The sequence below is a fragment of the Photinus pyralis genome, unplaced genomic scaffold, assembly GCF_008802855.1.
Source record: "Photinus pyralis isolate 1611_PpyrPB1 unplaced genomic scaffold, Ppyr1.3 Ppyr1.4_LG3b, whole genome shotgun sequence".
In the NCBI taxonomy this organism is placed as follows: Eukaryota; Metazoa; Arthropoda; class Insecta; order Coleoptera; family Lampyridae; genus Photinus; species Photinus pyralis.
The window spans coordinates 17,131,700-17,153,081 of NW_022170510.1; the positions used below are offsets into that span (position 1 = coordinate 17,131,700).

The 21,382-nt window shown below is 33.3% G+C and overlaps 1 protein-coding gene across 1 annotated transcript; it reads right to left on the reverse strand.

Annotated features, from left to right (window-relative positions):
• Positions 1-15,873: 15,873 nt before the first annotated feature.
• Positions 15,874-21,180, reverse strand: LOC116167402 (clavesin-1-like). The gene is made up of 6 exons (XM_031482757.1): positions 21,095-21,180; positions 17,024-17,166; positions 16,811-16,970; positions 16,385-16,760; positions 16,221-16,329; positions 15,874-16,174 (listed from the first exon to the last, which is right to left on the reverse strand). The coding sequence occupies exons 2-6, from the start codon at positions 17,160-17,162 to the stop codon at positions 16,023-16,025; spliced, it is 936 nt and encodes a 311-aa protein (XP_031338617.1). The 5' UTR covers positions 17,163-17,166; positions 21,095-21,180; the 3' UTR covers positions 15,874-16,022.
• Positions 21,181-21,382: the final 202 nt, after the last annotated feature.

A 21,382-nucleotide genomic window follows, 5' to 3' on the forward strand; every position in this document is an offset into this window, starting at 1 on the left:
CACTGCGAAGGTGATGTCTGTAGTTTGCTGGTGAGAAGATGCGAATGGAGCACATAAATTGTGCTGGTGGGGAGATACAAATGTTGTGCATAAATTATTATAATTGGTAGGTACTTGTAATATTTCTCCCATGATAAAACAGATTATCACCTTCTTCTTCGTCATCAAGATTTGACAAAGTACCGCAAATTAAATTCTAATGTTACATCAAGTAAAGCACAGTAATTTAAGAACATTGAGAAGATAACACAATAAGTACAACAATAACCAAATTCTTTAAAAAAAAATCCTTCCCTATATCGTTTCAACTCTTTCTTCCTATACCTTTTCACTACGGGATGTGGAGATATTTTAAACATACATAAACCGTTGAGGTATACCCACGAGCTCATGCGGTGCTCGGGTCCTGGTGCACCACACCAGTTGCACCTCCTGTCGTCATATCCCTGCAATGTCCCCAAAAATGTAACACTAGAAGCAAGGGCTTCTTTAAGGAACTCCACAAACATTTACATAGATATTATTAGCAAAAGGGGATCTTGAAATTCAGATATTAGTTTATTTTTTAAATGGAAATGGATGAATTGGGCACACTACTATGAACAAAAAAATAAAAAAAGGTACTACTTTACAACAGCCTTCCTAATAGTATAAGATCCCTGCCCTTTGCTGCTCTAAAGTCTCGTCTCAAAAAATTTCTCCCAAGTAATGCATTTTATTGTCAGGAAGGGAACTGTCCTTCCATGTAAAATCTTACTCTGTTATCTTCTTTTGTTAGTTAGTCTTTAAATGTACATTTGTATTTCGTTTGTAATATTTTTCAAATGACGACCTTAAGTGTACACACACGAATAACGGTATAATAAAATTTAAAAAAAATAAAATTAATACAGATTTTTTCGAAATCTGTCTTTTTGCTTCTCTTTAATGTTGCTGAAAGATTCTCTTTTGTTTTATTATGATCAACTGTTTTAGTTAAAACATCTTTATTATTTCATTTTTCTGCATTTTTACCGCATTAAAAGCAATTCGAAGTAAGATCGAATTATCTTCCTGAACAGTTTTTTTTTTGTTCACTGACTCTTCGTCTCGCCTGTTTTGCAGCTGATGCAATTGCGCTGGCCGGTTGAAAAACTTTCTAAAATCTGCAATAAGAACGTTAGTTTTACCGGCCAAAGCAATAAATGATTTGAGATATAAAACCTCGAATAAACTTCGTGAGGATTTTATTCATATAATTCCTGTAAATTAACGATCAACAGACCCAGCGCAATTAGGTGTAAAACAGGCAGGAACAAAATAATTCGATTTTACTTCGAATTGTTTTTGGAAAACTGCACTTTCTACCCTTTTCAACCCCCGGGATTTTACCCGCGGAAAAATTCAGCTGTTTTAATTATTTTTCCCCAATTTCTAATCATTTCACCTATATGAAAAATCCGGTTTGGCCCGGTAACTAATTTTTTTTAAATAAATTATTTTATAGCTTTTAGCCTGGACTAATGCATTCTCACTTGATTTGGAACATTCTATACTTGTTTCATTTCAAGAAAAAATGTGTTCATAACGTTAGGAATGGTGGTACCCGAATGTTCCATTAGTCACTTTTCCGAAATTCTTAAAATTGCCACGGCCCCTATATATATTTGCTGATTACCTACGGCACAATTTCTTTAAAAAAAGGGCAAGTAAACATCCGTCGGCACTCTTCTAATATTTTTCTGATTGCGAAATTAATGATATGAATGGCAGTGGTTTCGTCGACGGCCAGGTTATCAACTTCGTTTCTCTATTTCATCGGTATGATCAATCTGTATGTAGGTAGGTACCTATAGGGGCATCAGGCACTGCTGCTTTTGAATGTGTGAACTATTTTTTGTTTTCAAAGGTTGGACACGCAAATTTTCCTAATTGCAATGCAACGAATGGTTCGCATAAAATTTGTTTGGCTCATTATTGACTGTTGGAAATTACAAAATCGGGACGGTGGAATTGGAAAATGCCATGCATGGGCAAAATGGTGAAATCTTCAAATTTACTATTCACACACAAAGTACCAAGAGTAAAGAACAAACGTTGGATTTGCTAAAACTGTGCCACTTAAATGTAGAAAAAAGGGGTAAGAAATGGAACTGTGCGTGGCAACAGCTTAAGTGACAAAAGAAATATAAATTAGTAGTTATTACCGTCGTGGTAAATGATTAACATTTTTAGCAATGGTTCACTTTCGTGAAACGCTTTAATTATCATAATTGCAATGAATTTGTTAGGTCATTTCTCAGATTTTTAACACGAACGTGGTAACCTAGCAGGTGACCACGCGTAAGCTCTTATTTTAAGCTTGAAAGAAATAATTGTAGTTGCTTTGGCAAATATTCATTACTTTTGTGTTAATTATTCACACTTACCGTGGATATTTTATGTTATCGAAAAGGTTGTGATTTATTTTATTTCTTTATAATTCGAAAGGAGTAATTTAAAACTTGTTATACGCCAACAATCTAATACATTATTTATAAAAAAATATTGCGAATTACCAAAACCGCACCACCTGACAAAGTTCCCCTTTCGCCCACTGAAATATAAGCCGCGACCAGTTATCCATAATACATACATTCCATCAACCTAAATCCTATTTGTAACCTTCCAGCACACATTCTAGTTTCACATTCCTATCACAATAGCACCCCATGCTGTCCGACCTATTGCATTATATCGTACACATTAACCATGTCGAAATTATCAGGCACCTCAAGTTTAAAATGAACGAAACTCTGCGCTATATGGTAATTCGATATAAAGTTTTGGTGTTTTTAAGAAGTGAGTAAGGTAACTGTATTAAATTCAAATATCCTGAAAGTTCCTTCGCAAGCAAAACTTTCTCGCCCAATTTGAAAAGTGCAAAATTCACGTTCCATTCTTCGGATTGTAAGTAAATTGAGATTAAGGATGCTTACACTTGATTAAAGTAGCAAGTCCAACCTCCGCCACTTTCATAATTATCATTCTACAATCCTGAAACTAACATTTCGAGAAAATACATGTTGTACAACTTCACATTATTCCGAATTAAGAGTGCGATCAGAATTAAATAGGCACATTAATGAACCAGTTTCACACACGCTGCGCTTAAGTTTGAGGGGTTAAAAATAACAGCAGTTGGAAATATAATAAATTGTGGTTAATCATAACAATCTGCCATATTTCATAATCATATAGAGGAGTATTATGTTTGTGTAAGTTAACAGATTAATTTACCAAAGTAGTGGATTATGCAGGTTTTTACACTCACAGAAAAATATTTTGTAACTGTTAAATTCGTGGTGTTTTATTTTTTAGTTGAATAAAAACTTTAAGCTTATACCAGAACGCAACGGGAAGTGTTGCTTTGGTGAATAAGTCAATAATAAATTGCCTATCAAATATCATAGGAGTTGTAGTTGCGCAGTCATTAATCATTTATTTGTTAGTTTCCTATTTCATTTTTGAAAGAAGTCTTAACAACAAAGTCAGCAACGGTTATTAAATATTCTGTTGGAGTTCGCTTACATGAAATGGAGAAATAATAGTAATGTGACACGCATTTTATGGAAAAATAATCACCGTAAAAATGCACGGACACAGATTATATAAATGACGTGTTAATCATCTAAGAAGTTTCTCATTCCACGTTCGACAAGTTGAAAACACTCGGTATAATTCTTTTGTGAGCGACTTTTCCATATACTTCATTGCCCGTTACTAATAGATGGGTTTACATTTATCTCCGTCTTATATATACGTGTAATGACCAGCGGTTTAAGGGTCGTTTTTGGTTCACTCGCAATTGACACGGCGGATACGTGATTTATATGGAATATTAACGTGTGGTCTTTCAAACTGTTAGAGTTATAAGTACGATGAATCATGGAAGCCTTTTCACAGATCATATAGGCATCTGGAGGTATTAAGTAATTAGAATTAAATTCAATACCGAACCCTTTGAGTGACATACAGCACGAGTCTGCTTCTGTAAATTTTAATAAACAGGCAAAATTTGGAATCTTGAAAAACTATTTTCAAGTTGTTGGAACAATTTGCTAATGTTAAATTAAACATTGATATTTAATTTATAAGATATATGAAATAATAGTAGATAATATTCGGAATCAAATGCATACCTACCTACCCTTCAATCATCAGCAGACATGCGCTAATGACGATAGCTTTGCTATAATCGTATAACATAACCCATTCGGTTAAAGTTATGATTATTTATTTAAATTTGCATCTCAGAAATAAATCTGTGAAATATGTAACATCTCAGAAATGAATACAGAAATATGGACCTATTCATATATATTGGTACATCACTTATTACCCGCTCTCAGAGTGCCGAAATTGAAACCAATACAGACAGAATTTCATTTTTTCTCTGTCTTAGGGACAAATTTTAGACACATATATAATTCAAATTCACCCGTTTCTATTGCTAACTTTCTTAGTTGCAGAGAGAAAAAAATTGTGTATCTTTTAGCGTTAGTGGAAGTACCGCTTATGTGCCCGATTTTCTGTCCGTCTGTCTGTCCGTCTGTTCCATCGAGATCTCGGCCCCATGGGCCACCTATAGAGACTTCGCGTTTTCGCTATGGTCTATAGTTGTAATTTTCCCGTTACTCATTATTTACAGTTGCGCAACACCCACGAGTTTGTTTGGAAACTTTTTTTCTACTGAATCCAAACCTGAAACAAAACAACATCGCATTTTTCATATACTCGTAATAACATAAATGTGATCTTTTTATGTGGCCACTCTGTATATATTATTACCTACATTATATGTCATTATTAAATTCTCTACTACCATCGCCATAATACTTTAAATAACCAAGATTTTGCAATTATTTTCATTTCCATCTAGTTCTCCATGAAAATGGTTGGTAAGGTATTTTTCAAACATTTTTTTGCCGAAAAATTCTGCTGCGACATTACAATATTACCGTCAAAGACATTCTGAACGCCGTCACTTTTTCGAAGATATTTTCTGGTATTGTATCGTAAATTTAGCCACTTTTTTGCCCATCCTAACAATTCCATTAGAGATGTAGTTAGAGACAGCGGATTAACGTTAGCCAAAGTTTAATGGCTATCAAAAAAACATAAGATTCTGAGAGACGCTCTGTATTTTGTCAGTGGTTTATCAACTCCTGTGCCGAAAACCTGAACTTTGTTACGTTTTTTGGAGCGATGGATTCTTCAAACAGTTATATGTTCAATAGGAAAATATGGATTATTGGTTTCGAGAAATCTGAATTTATTTCTTTGGAACTGTATAAAGATGGACTTTATAAACGGCAATATACATCATAGATTTAGACAATAATATTCGGCGAATAATTAATTCAAAAAAATGTAAACTTTTTTGTACACGCTCTTTAGCAAATACTTATTTCACCTGTTATTCTTGTTTTGTTAATAACCTACTGTAGGTACTATTCCAAGTTGTTTTAAATACTATTATGAATCATTGAACATCTTCATGGATAACTATAGATCGAAATGAAAATAATTGAAAAATTTTGGTTATTTGAACCATTTTGGCTATGGTGTAGTAGTCGTCTTTTTCAGTCTAGAACTAAGAAAGTTAGAAATAGTGCCGACTTAGTTTGAAACAGATAAATAAAATACGATGTTTATATGTTGAAGATAAAAACTTACTCTAACTTAAAATAAAAAACAAAGAAAGGTCTATTAATAACCATGTAACAATATAGCGATAAGAGATATGATTTATCGAGGATTGGAAAATCGGGCAATAAATATAAATTATCATTAACGATTTTTCCGACTTCAGAAATAGAAAAATGTATTTTATGTACAAAAAATAGTAGCTAAGATTTTACTTGTACCGTCTTTTAGAACTCACGAGCCGCCACTGGTTCTCTTGTGTGGTAAAATGTAGTTATCTAATTATAGCGTTTAATCGCAAATATTCGTCACGTTATCAGCTGTCTCTCTTAATTATAGCTAAATTAAAAGCACAGAAAAAGGATATAGGTAGGTATCACATCATGTATGTATCCCATGAAAAATCTTATGTAAGTTAATGTTTAGGATAATATATTTCTTGATGATTTACACAAAAGCTATGTTTACTCTTTCATTTTGAAAATTTCTTTCTCCACCTAAAAATGTAGGGATGATTTATACAGTCTTATTTTTCGTAACACTTTTAAAGCCTTCTACTTAGGTCTTGTGAAGTTAGCAAAATATCGTTTAAAATTTGTTGGAAGAGAATTTGTTATAAAATTATTGATTTTGTTATGCATTGGCTAATAATTTAATTAATAATAATTTGGCCAAGATAAGGATGTCTATCATCTGGATCGACGAAACCATAGAAGATACAAAGATGGCCATTTAGGAAAAAGGTGGCCAATTAAAGAGTTATTATCATGCTTTAAACAAAACTAGGAAATCCGATTACTTCCGAAGATATAGGTACTCGTATATTCCAGAAAACTCGAATTTTGCTGATTTTTTTCTGGTGTCATTAGAACAGTTAAAAAAAACAAGAAAAATACTTTCTCATTTAAGGTCTACAAGACACGGTTGAGAGATTTTCAATACAACGTTTTCTTTCGGAGAAATCATCCACTCTATTTTATTATACGGCTCGCAAAAAAATACCTACAAACAGTATTTAGTAGCATTACGAATACAACGATGTATGACACACACAAAAAAACTTGGACACTGTTGGTTTCAACATTGGATGGTGCACCTGCACACAAGGCCCAAATCATGCTAGAATAGGTAGGTACTTATCGGACAAATTTCTTGGAAAACGGAAAATTTGTCCCTTATGTATTCTCGCACGATTCGAGCGTTGTGCGTGGGTAAGCGGAATTTTGTGGGTTTTTTTAAAGCATGATATGATAATAATTCTTTAATGATCTTTTCTCTAATTTGACCATCGTCTTCTATGGTTTCGGAGATCCCCATGGTAGATATCCTTATTTTGGACACAGTGTATCTATATTATGAAATACCTAAATAACACTTTCTTTAACTGCGCCAAATTTGTGAAATGTCATAACATAAGAAATTATGTAGAACCATGTAAAGTATGTACTGACAATTGTTTATGTTATAAACCTCACGTTTTTCTCTAGGTACCTTAGAAGTAAAGTCAGCACCGGTTTTAAGAAATTGTTTTATGTAACGTTTTTGTTGACATAATGTGGTGTTTCGTAAATTAAAAATCAATGTGACTTTATGCACAATACAGTAACTTCGACCAAAATCACTCTCTCATGCAGATTTCTAAGGCATGTTCGTTTAATTTCCCGGAAAATTCGGTTTTGTACGGCTCGACGATGGAACATTTCCGCCGAAATTTCTGAATTCGCATATGAAATGTTTTGTGATTGGAGCGTTTCCCGTAACTTACCTCTAAAAACTCGTATTTACGTGTGGGTGAGTTTTCTTGAGGACGAAATTTCTAAAGCGAATTCGCTAGAGCTTTAATTTAAAAAAAAACAGAAAGCAATTATGTATATAGGTATAGTATTTATTCTACGGCTGAGTCAATCCTTTGTAATCTAGATTTCCTTAACGTATCGGTATATCCATTGAATAAATCAACACAATGGTATAACACAGTATAGGTAACTTATCCTCCTTTTTTAGGGGTCAACCTTACGGAATACGAAACTTCCAGATGTACATGGTGGCGAATTTATCAGGGCCAATCTTCCTTGAGAGCGAATATGTCCGTGGTGATTTTGTTGACTGTACAATTTCCGTAAGTAAGATAGAACGAGAACGAATGAATCTGGTTCCAAACTACACTTCAAGGTGTCCAGGACGAATATACGGCATACCTACACGAATTTTCTTGAAGCGAATATTCCGGGCCATTTTTCTCAAGGATAAAATTTCCGATAGCAAATTTTCTGGAAACCTATAACTAGTGCGGAATTTCATTGAGGGCGAATCTAGGCCTCCGAATCTAGGAGTTAGACCAGCTCTAGTTGTTTTTTGACACAATTGATCGTACTGTCGTGGGTTTGATATAAATTTGTTCAAAAAAACACCTGCTAGTGGACGCTGAAGGTCCGATTCTAAAATAAATTCGCGGACGATGAGCGTTGTGAGTTTCCAACGAGAGTTTTTCTGGCGGAGAAATAATTCCATATCTTGCTATTTGCGATTTAACTGCAATATTTTGTGAGAATGTCATCACACTCATCACAATTTAAATAAGAGCCATTATCCATTTTCGACCTATGGATGATGGAAATGAGGTCGGTAAGGAAGTTATGTTGAAATCATTAAATAATCTTCTGTACAAAACCAAACAACTCGCTTGCACATACTGTTGGAAATAAGCTTAATGAAAGCATATGGGTAATTTGATTTAACTGATGAAATATTGACAGTCTACGGTGAAGGGCAGAAACAGGTTGATAAAGAATTTCAGCTTCTGTTCCAATTTTAGGCTCATGCAAGTATGGTGTTCATCAAACCAGTACATAAACCTTATTTTCAAATGCACTAGTAGTTTTAAAAATATCATAAATACCTAAGTGGCACCATATGAACCGAATAAGAAAGCCACAGTTATCCACATACGATTTATTGGGGCACTTATGCAAAATTATGGAAAATATCTATAAAAAATATTTACATACGTATACAAAACTTAAACCTTATAAAGAGTGCTTTTAAAAATATCGAAATGGTATACGTAGAAAATTGTTTTTGTGAATATATATTTTGTGCGTGGGAGAGGCGGAGAAAAATTTCTATTATTATATGAAAAACAATTTTTGCAAATATCTAAATGTATTAATCTCCTGTAGCTTATGTAACATCCTCACTAAAAATACCTCGCTCGCTTCTTTACACCTGCTTAATATCCTATTACAAAGGTGTATATTATTTATCTATTTGTACATCTACATATTATATTTACGTATAATGTAATCTTGATGAACTTATTTTGTAATTTCCTATTGTAACATCTCCAATTATAAAACTATATTTTGTTTACCGTAATGGTTGAATGAAGCTTTAATGTCGAATAATATTTACGTTATGTAAATTATGTTTGGGGTAAAACTCATGGGCGGAGAGATCTGCTATCCGACGGAAACACATCGGTACTAATGCAGGCAATCCTTATTTTCAAACTACAGTTAGATAGTATAAAGCCGTATTGATCGAAGGTAGTCATTTTTAGGTTAATTAAGTTTGTAAGCAAGTAATGAACGCTTCGTGTAATGCTACGAAATTAAATCATTATCGAAACACATCCAGACTGGCTAAGCGTTAATTCCAAACTAAACTTGCAAACTGAATCCCAAAATCCCCTGTAAATTTGCGGTCAATTATCTTTTGGCCAAGTATAAATGGCTTTATGGCAGCAAAGTCGAGTAGTGACCGAAAAGGCAAAATTACCGTCATATATCAGCGACGTCCTTCGATCTAAATTCGCAGTAGGTGCCTAAACCCTTGGAAATGCAAGGTTACCGCACTATTATACACTCAAATCTAAAAGAATTTGCATTGCAACTTTAAAAGGTTTTAACACAGGAAATTCAAAGATGCGAATGCAATAAAACCATTTATTTTTAAGCTGGCACCAAAGCATAGGTTATTTAGAAGTTTGTCAAAATAGATCCGAATTAGCAGAACTGAAATAGAATTGCATAAATAGGGGTAGGTTTAGAGAAGGCCTTGGAATGTTTACAAACTATGAGAAAGGTAGAGTTAGCCGTTCTCAAAGGTAAAATCAGATTGTAAAATTTCCGCTCCTAGTTACCACGTATTTTTCGCCGCTGTAATATTATCCTGTACGTTTAAAAGCTTTTAGTGAAAATCTCTTTTTGTGCTAGCATATATACCTTTGCTTTAAAAACAGAAATCTTAATCTAATGACGTTGATTAATCTATATATCTAGTGTTTGTGGAATACTTTAAAAAGCATGGTTTTTCCTATCTGCATTCCTTGCATTTTTTATTCACCGGTAAGTTGATGTCATTTATAAATGTGGCATTCGAATTACTTACCTGTATTTGAAGGCACAATTTTTCAAAATGTGTTTGAAGTCGTTGTGAATATTTCATAAAAATAAATGTCTACATCAACGTTCCCAATTTTTCTATACAGTCATTATGTAGGTATTTAATTAACTATACAGCTACAATGTGTAGGCACCGCCAAAAGGCTTTTCACTAATTAGAAATGATCTATAATTGCCGACTTCAAAATTGTTCCCTTGTGCTTACATTATCGTATACCACATAATAATACTGCTTAATTAACGATATTTTCCAAAATGTATAGTATAGTAACTAGAAGTAATTCTTGGCACGTTCTTATATTAATAAATTGGTTATCATCAATTTCTTTCAAAACTTTTCAAGCACACCGCTACTGTAAAAAGCTACCAGCAAGCATCTGAGGAAAAAGTTGACAGTTAAAAAAATACTCACTTTGATCCTCAAACATTAATAAAACGGGTTTCAAATTAAATATAATAATTGCATCTGGTCGTCTTAAGCACTTTTGTATGTAATTAATTAGCAAAACTGTATAGGTATATTGTTTTGTGTTTACCGATAGAGTTACGTAAACTGTTGTATACAAATTAGTTTCGCACGTTATGATTGGTATTGGTGCAAAAAAACAGAGATTTTGATTACTGTTATTAACTCGTAGAACTGAAATTATGATGCTATGACTTGGAGTGAAGTCATAGAATATTTAGTAATAATTATTGAGTAATAATCGAGAACCTTGTAACGAGCGAATTGAACAAAAGTTAAAAGGAATATGTATAGCCACTATTAAATTTTCCCACAACAATTACACTACCAATGCAACACTGTCGTAAATGTAAATTCACCATTATATGGGCGCGTTAAGCCATCAGTTTAGAAAATTATGATAATTTACATATATTATGTCAAAAAGTGACTGAACGTAAAACAAAACAAAATTTACCTCATCAGTCTTCTGCCATGTTTTCTTTATGCTAAATTACATCTGCATAACACTAAAAATTTTAAGATTATGCTAATTTTGATATACTTCTATTTAAAGGTACACGGCCTATCTGTTGTAGTTATAACAACGTCTATTGTTTTTTTTCTTAACACAGGAGTTTCCATTTGGATGTAAATGCCGAGGATATGATTTCTATGTAGCGATACAATTTATAAAAGAAAAGAACGGTACAAACAAACATGTGGTTGAAAAATGAGCCGGCGTTTATTAAATGAAGACGCCCTTTTCTCTTAACGCGTTGCTAATGATAATTTATATTCTCCAATTCGTGTTCATATACAGACAGTTATATTTTTATAGTTTTTAATGTACAGTATGTATTTTTCAAAATTATTTATACATGCAAACTTTATTTCAATCTATCTTTGATATTAATAATTTTGCATGCACTTTGTAAATTTTCGCGTTCTATCAGTGTTTCCTATCAAGAGAGCGAGTACCCGAAACGTGTGGTTTAGACAACAAATTTATGAGAAATCTAAGCACCTCCTCCGCTGTATATCTATGATTTATAATATAAAGTTAGTTATAAGTGCTCGAAATTACAAATATGAGACGATGCGGAAATATAATTATACTACTTCACACTAATTTAGTTGCATTCGAGCCGGTGTTTTTTTTTTAATTTTTAGCGGTACAGTGCGTGGGTAATATTATTATTACAAAGAATTATAACGCATTTAACTCTAAAAAATATTGTCAACATAAATATGTTGTGTCAAAAACTTTACTTTCATTGTCACCGAGCGTAGTGCCGGTGATTATATGATTATATCGACAAAATAATTTCAACCTATGGCATTATGTACAATTTTGAAAAAAAAGTTGTAGGTAGGTATACGTAATTGCAATGGATTTAATCGAAATATCTGCGTTTCAGTTTCAGAGATACCCAAATTGCTTGTTTACCAACACAAATTTACTTAACCCGGTGATCATTGTACGCAGTTGGAAAAGGGTAGGGGTTTGGTAATTAAAATAGGTATAGATACATCAAAATGGCACTCCTACTAATGTTGATTGTTAGCAGCTCATATATACGCTTTGTTAACGACCGGCAACCATTATAAATTATTTACAAAAGAAACTACACCGTTTATCCTTTTTCAAATTTTGATTTTGTGATAAGTGATAGTTAATATTATAATAGAGTACGAGCGTACCCTATATTCTGTGGTTGTTCTATGTGTATTGTATCTTGTTCTAGAATCTAGATCAATCAATATTTAGTGTCCTTTCTGGCGATACATGTAGGAATTCGTTTATTAATTTAATGCCACCATTTTATTGTATAATATGCATTACATAACATATACCCCACGCGTTAGCTTTTTATAATTAACATTCTGATCCATTCAGTTTCTGTTTTTCTACAAGGGGCGCCAGTACCAAATAGGTAAATCCTGCAACATTTAAATATATTGTGCAACTTGGAAATGCGAACCAACAAATGACGGTATCTCTTTCTAGAACAAACCGACGGACCTCAAGGTGATAGGCATGTATAACGTGTTGATTCCTTATGCTGCAGAGTTTACATATTACTCTCGCCAGGAAAGATTGCCGGGCACAGCACACCTTATATCGATCTACAATCTATGTTTTTCTTAAGATGCGAGCGACTTCCGGAATATGATCGTGCCAATATTGAACGAAGTCTTTTCGTTCAACATTGACACGATACTATCCCGGAAATCCCTCCCACCTTAAGAAAAACATAGATTGTGTTCTGTGACCGGCAATCTTTCCGCGCGAGAGCTTTATTAGGTGATCATTACTTTTGTCAATGACGAAATTTCTTGCGCTGAAATCAATCTGTAAGCTTTCCTCGTGTGTGCATTTTTAAAGAAACTCTCATATAATAGCTATCTTACACTATGGCTATACTTACAAACGTCGTTGTAAGTAGTACAAAAGTATAACAATTCCTATAAATCCTGGGTCACTTATTCAATTATTACTATATTGCCTTTATTGCAACTGAGTTCAGAATGTATTGCAATGATTTGAATGATATAAAATGAATGTTAATTCAATTTCTTTGGAAATATTTTAGTTTCATTACTAAAAATTGAACTAAACAACATTTACAAAATGAATAAGTTTTTGTTAGCTGACTATAAGATGCTGGAAAAGTGTTATTTCTTGTTTTCTAAGTTTCTAAGTTTGCTAAAAACATTGACCATTGAATCAGTTTGTATGAATGAGCTGATGTGTCTTAAAGAGAAAACAAAGCACATGGATTTTCAAAAACGTTGGGAACCCAAAACCCCTTACTCACTTTCACTTCTTTCAATATAACGGTAGTGCTGATAAAATTTGAAAAAAAAAGCAAATAATAATTTCCCCTTCTATTCAACGTTAAGCATCGGCAAATCTTTTCCATTTTTTAATTATACTACCTACAAAGTAGTGAGCTGAGTAATACAGCTCATAATTTTTCTATTTCGTTTGTTTCTCATTAGTAGTGTGAAAAGTGTGTGGCTCACTGTTGAAAATCTTCTGAAATGAAATGGGAAACAAATTCTAAAATCGTACTGATCACACTCACTAAACCCAGCGATATTGAAAGGCAAAAAACGGACTTAGAAAGTATATATATATGTTACGGTAAGGGTACATAATGTGGTAATTGTATACAATTACCTGTAATTGTATACATTTACCGGAGTCTTTGGTAAAAGTAGAAAATAATCTTTAAAAAAACCCTATTTCCTACCTTTACCGGTAATTGTATACAATCGCCAGAGGAGCTTGGTGAAAGTAAAAAATTCAAATTTCAAGAATCGACACGCAAGCGCAGTGAGTTTGTTTACCACGTGCATGTGTGATCCTATTATTAGTCTGCAATGTTGATTCTTCGGAAGTGTTTGTATCTGTTCTGCCATACAAAATTTGCCTCTTGTTATTGATTCAGGCAAAAAACCTCTTGTTTTTAGGTTAAAAAAAACAATAATAATAAAAATTACACTTCTTAAAAAACTATTTGAATTTATTGTTTTTATTTCTTCTTCTATCATTTTCTTACTTTTACCGCTGGTCCTTGGTTATTGTATACAATTACCGGTAAAAGTACATAATTGAGAATAATTTCGTACATTTACCAGTGACTTTGGTGATTGTATACAATTAAGTACTTTTACCGTAACATATACATAAAAAAATGCTGATATTTGTTTATTGAAGCATGGCGTACTCTAAAGTTTTATTTATTTTATTTATTTTTGGCCTGATTTTTGAGTGTTACATTACATTTACACAAGTGTATTAAATTTTTAATACCTATATCATGATCACGTTTGCAACCTAATTAAATATCAGGAATTCGTAATTATTGAACCACCTGGTACAAATTCCTATTCAAAACAAATTTAGACACCTTCAGGATGCTAAACTCAAAACCCACACAAAAGACTGGCATTGCTGAAAGTGAAATTCTAATTTTACAGTTAGGTAATGAAAAAAAAAGAAGAAATTATCAATATCTAGATACGCTTATCATTTACAAACAATACACAAATTTGTAAACCAAACTCTTCAATACTATAAAAATGACTTCAAATGCGAATTCCTTATGCAAAATCCCCAAAAACGAACGATTCCTATTTTTATACAATACACAAATTCAAAGGAACTGACTTCTATCGATGCGTTGAAATTTTCTCCAGTTATCGATCGAATTTCTTCTTTAGACGGTAGCGGCAATTTGGAAAATTGAATGGTGAAACGCCTTAGGCAATTCGCGATTCAGTTAACAGTGAGACCTCTAGTGGCAGCACATGGTAATTAATATTAATAAAACTCACCAAGAGTAATCAATATTGTAGTTTTTACAGCTGTAAAAGTAAATACACTTGCAAATATTTCATTCGCAATCAATGTTATCACACTTTAAAGAGCAAGGACAGCTTAAAACGCGTTATTGCGTTACTTTCAAGAATTTATTTTAAATGTCATCAATGTAATTATGCAACCAACAAGAGTATATACTTTAAGAAACGTCGTCTCACGCGTAACAATTCCACTATCTTTAATTGTGAACAGTGCAATTGGCCAATTGCACACCAAAAAATAGGAGATATTCTTTAACACACTGGCACCCCGCTTTGAATAACGCTATCAGTGTAATTACCTTACAATTAAGCGTTCGCTTAAACGTCACCAATTAACCGACACAACCTTCTCCAACATTTGATTTGTGAACCGTGTAGTTGAGGTACTCATGATAAGCATAACTCAAAACGGCATAAACGGCATATTCACATTGAATAATATTTCGAATAAAAAGGTAAATTTATTAAAGCACGACACAGTGAAAAATTCCGGTTCTTTAATTTGTTGCCCGTGTAATTATGCCACGAATATTAAGGCTCTTTTAAAACATAATCGACATAAGGGAATGTCGGCGAGTTGTTGTACGAAGCCTATCTATTTCGATATTCCCAATGTTAACAGTGGTGTGCCCCTAAGGAGATTTACCGTACTTGTTAACATACGGAGACTGGGCTATAAGTGGAATTCATAGATATTACTTAAGACTATTAATCTGACGATTGCGTTTGTCTAATAATATCAATCGTGTAGCGATTTTTGGTCTGTTATCGCGCTGCCTATAGCCACGTCTCGGTAGCAGACCTATACTGTTCTGTTTTAAGAATGTGCGCCGAAATATGCAGCAGCTAATGTGACACTACTGTAAACGGATAAACGTTTCTCTCCTTTGTCATAACCTCCCTAAATGTGAGGTCACTTTTGACAACAAAATAACTGCAACAAAACGCGATACTTATTTAATAATACCTATAATGGTGGTATAATAAAAAGTGATAAAGTATTCATGGATATAGTTAAAGCATGCCATACGTTGCCCTGTCCTAAATTTTCTAATTTAAAGTTAGATATGCTATTCTACAAATTAATTTGTTTACATTTCCAAAATAAAAAGTTGCAGCTTGCAGAGTGTGAATTAATCAATATCTAATTTTTTGAAAGTTCCATCGGGGCAAAATATCTCCTCAAAGTGCGTTAGCTTCTGTGGACGAAGTTGCTCATTGGTAATGTAGTTCGGATCGGCAAGAAACCATTCCTTGTAACTTTCAACCTTGGTCTTCCATTCATCTAAAAGTGTATATTCGTGATAACCAAGTAAGCACAATCACCCCACCTGCTGCATCGCGAACCGTTCCGTTAGTTCCACCGTATTCTATTGGTAACAGCTCTTTGGACAAAATACTTGGCAGTGTTTCTGATGCGTCGCCGCTGAGAACACTGACCTAATTTTTTGAACAAAGGTTATGGCGTTCTAACTTAAACCTACAGCACATATACCCTTGGTTGCAGTTTAGAGGAAATAAATGGTTTAGCCAAAGCGTTGTACAGAGTTGCGAACACCGTTGGTGAACTAAAGCCAAAGATTCTGTCAATTCTCAATGGGTAGGCATCCTGAACACACATAACGTATTTCCTGAGAATTGACGGCGTGTACTGCAAAAAGTAATCCAGTGGTAGGTCACTATGATCTACCAATAAACAAATTCCCGATATAACGAAATTGTCGTCTTCCTGCATTAATATGTCCACCGTCATAAAAAATACCTTTAGCATGTCAGCGAATGAAATGCCGTTCATTCTACCATTCTTCATAATGAACAATACAATTCTAGGACCTAAATAACTGTCCACCTTAGGTACAGGCACCACCGCCCTAAAAATTTTATTTCATCTTTGGAAGATTTTATATTTACTTGCCCTTACCCGGCCTTCAGTGCGTCCTGTACTGCAGGCGAAAATGGATTTCTATCGTCAAAGAACTCTGGTACAAATGATTTTATAGAATAGAAGTAATCGAGTTTCTCTTTTACCCGCTGAAGGTTCCATTTGCATCCACGAAAGAACGCAACCATTGTTTGATCGTCTAAAAACATAAATGTGTCTATTAGGTACTCAGTACTAGAGGCTTGGGAGTACCTTCTCTGACGTTTAAATGTGGTTGTTTTTTCAGCCATTCTCTAATATTCTCTAGTGCATCATGTTGCTTGCCTGGTTCTTCATTAAGCTCTTTAACTGCTTTTTCCTGCAATTCCGTTGAAAGTGGTCTTATGGGCATTTTTCTGAAAACGAGAACATACCAACAAATTAAAAATCAGTGTTTATTCTCGCGAAATACCTTTTAAAAGAAATTGTTCACACAGTGTCAAATAAATCGGGAGCGTTAGAGTAGACCCACTGCCACGATCAAATAGGTTATGCGAAATTGTCACACGATTTGCATGGGGTTAAGATTGATTCTTTCCACAAACAATAATAGTAACAGTAAGACATTAACAGACACCACCGACAGAGACGTCTCGTCCAGACCCTTCATTGTCCATGTGGGGTACGCTCTTGCAGCACTCCGTTTAAGAGGTATCCAAATTTTGACTACACCGGCAGGTACGTCTCGGTCAGACCTTCTAGTTTTCCTTTGAGAATATCCTCTTCCGACACTACGTTATACAGGGTGTTCCTAAACATGATGTAAATATGTATTTTATGAGTAAAAGTTTATATAAACATAGGTCCGCAAACGCTTCGTTACCGATCAACAAGGTGTCAAAGTTTCAATTTTTCTTTTTATGTCCTACATTTGCTGAGATATTTTGCTCAAATTTGAAATATAAGTTACGCTGAAAGGCTTACATCATTTGCCACGCCAATGATAATGAGAATCTACAATGTTTGTTCCATTTCCTACCCCTGAACGCTTTTTCGGTGCGCCACTGGTAGATTCTAAAATAAAAATTTGATTTTCTAGTTTGTTTGGAAACTTTTTGATCTCTTATAGTTTTTTTCGTATTTGCGGCCATTATCGAGAAAAAAATATAAATCAATTTTTGGTAGTTAACTATATGAAAGTAAAATTTTTAAAATCGTCCAGTAGACCCTGGCTTTATTTGGATAACGATAACCTCTTGTTTTTATTAGTCTTGGCAGTTCGCATTTGAAGCTGTTTGCATATGTTTCTAATTTAAAGGTTTAATTTGTAAAGGGTATGATGACTTTATAACACCCTATACATCGGTAACGAAGCGTTTGAGGACCTAAGTTTATATGAACAATTAGTCAAAGAATTAACCCCTTCCATATTTACATCATAATCAGAAACACTCCATCGACATCTCCTAACCTCATTCAAACTTAAACTATAGGTGGTTAATCAATGTTAAATATAAGTTGAGGCTCAGCTTCCGAAGTTTTCCCATTGAAATTTGCGAATAGGTAACCATTTTTTAGAGAAATCATTTTTTGAGAGACAAAAAATAGATATTTCAGCTCTCCAAGAAAATACCTATCCTGCGAGACCCATTTTCTGCCACTGAATCAGTTTTGACCTTAGCATGAGTTCGTTATTTTGGATCTTCGGTTTTGGAGACTATCGCCATTTGAGATTTTGTGATATTAAGGTATTTTCATTTTAAAAATTTCAGATGTGAGGAATTTTCCCGTTTGTAATTTAGAGGCTTTGGAAACCTGAAATATTGGATGATTCGGGACCCGATTTTTAGGATTTGTCACTGTCAGAATTTGAGATTTGCTATTTTGAAAATTTGAAATTTTGGTGTTTTCTAAATTTTGGAACTTTGAGACCCCCCGATTCTTAGGTAATGAAGATTTTGAGTGATTAAGGTTTTCATTTGTCTTGGACTTGTAATTTTAAAGTTTTGTGAGCTCTTAAATTTTCGTATTGGAGATATTTCCATCTTACGATTTAAAAAAGATGAGATTTTGGGAAATTTTTGAACTCTGTAATTTAGAATTTTTGAGATTTTGTGGTTTTATAGATTTGAGATCTTAATAATTTTAAAATTTTGAAATTTTAGATTTTTGAAGTTTACAATTTTTGAATTAAGATCATGAAAATTTAAAGGTTTGCGGTTTTTTAAGTTATTATTAGGTTTCTGAAGTTTAAGGTTTGACAATATGAGATATTGAAATTTTGAGATTATTCAAATTTGACTTTTAAAAATTTTTAAATTCCACATTTTTTTATATTCAAAATTTTGGCATTTTGGATACTATGGGCACTTTGGAGTGTCGAATTAAAGGATTTTTCAATTTTAAAATCAGATTTTTCAATTCTTGAGATTTTGTGATGTCAATATTTTTAAATTTTTGAGTTTCTGAAAGTTGAATTTTGGGATTTTTTAACTTTGAGATTTGGGTATTAGGTACGGAATTTGAGACCTTTTTATTTTTAGCTTTGAAATTTTGGAGTTAGATGTTTTTGCATTGGAATTTGAGATTTTAAGAAATGAAAGGGTAGTGAAACGTGATAGTAAAAATTTAAAGAAAATTACAATTTCTAAAAGTATAATAAATTAACAGTATGGATTAAATATAGTAAAATATTTATCGATTTAGGTACTTGCCTCCCTACCCAATTCACACAGAGATAGGCTTGTTTCGTCACTCAATGGACCAAATCATTCAAAAACATCTGCACATAACCATTATATTTTAAGAATTCATGTTTGCTATTTTTCAGCTAGTTCTCCATTGCGACTGGCAGTCTTGGAAGATTCTTAAACCAATGTCGAACTGTATGGACGTTTTATAGGAAACTGAAATTTTGGGATTTTTAACTTTAAGAGTTTGGAATTTGGGGTCTTTGGATTTTTTGAATTTTAGGATTTTTAGAATTTGGGGAGTATGAGATTTTGAAATTTCTGAAAATGTTTAAATGTTTAAATTGAGATTAATTATATTCTAAAAATTTAAAATCTTGGGCATTTGAGATTTTGAGATTTGTGTTGTGATTTTAAGATTTTGGAAGTTTCAGATTCTTTAAATTTTGAAAATTTGAGATTTCAGTATTTTATGGGATTTCGGAATTTGGAAAGCGTTGACAATTTACGAATTTGAGGTTTTGGAATTTCTAAGATATTGGAAAATTGGCGATACAGGCATTTATTAAATTGTGGAAATTTGAAATTTTGTTTTACAACGAAATCTGTAATGGCGCTAGATCAAAGCGGCTGCAGTCGGCAAAATGCAGGCGTCAACTGAGTCTAATCGGTTACATATCGGATAAAACAATTATCTAACAAACTCGTAAAAACCCATCGTTTATAAAGACTACAAAAAAATTACAACAGAGTTAATTGTGTACATGAGCGGTGAGGCAAGACCGCTTTGAGAGAGTCGAATAACATATTAAAAAATCTCACATTTTTATGTATTAATATCTTCTTTGCTCTGTAACTACAAGTCAATGATGGGATAGGTGAAAAAACTGACATAGTTATCAACCTTGAGGGTAAGAGTGTTATTTTTTATTTTTAATTATTGGTTTCAGTGCTAAATACCCACAATATTTAACATTATTCAATAGAATATGATTCTTATGATTAACATACAATAGTTATACTAATGTCAGCTGGTACTAATTTATTTATGAAATCTGAACTGTTTCATTATTTGCGCTTGTTATTGCTTTGTAAGATCATAAATAACAGTTTTTAATTGACTTTCCATGTAGTAGAAAATTAATTAAGCCTTTATCGTTATAATTATCTGCCTATATAGGCGGGTGCTTTTTTTCAACCATTTCGGTGAACTGCGGGGATGACGTGTAATTTATAGAATAATCGTCGAATGTAACGTGCGGTGTGCCTTTTTGGCCTAATGAAGCACGGTACAATTCGAAACCACTATGACATCCATAATAATTCATTTGATGCAACAGATAATTAATTGCAATAATAACTTACCATCAATGGTCTTATGCTCTTCCACTGAATCCTAACATACGTACCTCACTGAGCGGATAATCGGGTTTAGGACTGATACCGAAATTACGTATTTTCGCTTTGATATAGCATAAATTAAGGATTCGGCACCTTTGTCAAATAAAACAATGGCATATCATTATCAACCGACTAAAGATGTATGAAATTTATTTAATTCCAGAGCTAGGGGGCCTATAGTAAACTTGTTCGTTATACTAGCGCATACTTCAGAAAAAAATGTTTATAAAATTGTTAAATAGTGGTCACTTACCCAAGCACGTCAAAGATACACGTATAACCAAAATTATAGAAATAATATAAGGATTTGTATGCAATTGAAACGATCTTATGGGAAGGTTCACGTTTGGCAAATTAATAGTTTATATGATATTTATGTAAATTAGCCCCCCCAAGCATTTGCTCGTCGTTAACCGTATATGACGTCACGATTCCCAACACTAATCAGCGATAACTGACAATTGTATTATGTGAACAAGACTGTGGTGGTGGATGATCCAAAGATGATTTCATAACGAGACCCAGACGGGTGCAACTAGGT

Bases quoted from the DNA above. Each gene is read 5' to 3' on its own strand.
- LOC116167402 (XM_031482757.1), bottom strand. From the start codon at position 17,162: ATGCCCATAAGACCACTTTCAACGGAATTGCAGGAAAAAGCAGTTAAA. The intron at 16,761-16,810 runs GTAAGGGCAAGT...TAAAATTTTTAG, and splicing joins CAGGACGCACTGAAGGCCGG to GGCGGTGGTGCCTGTACCTA. The intron at 16,175-16,220 runs GTGGGGTGATTG...ATACACTTTTAG, and splicing joins AACGGTTCGCGATGCAGCAG to ATGAATGGAAGACCAAGGTT.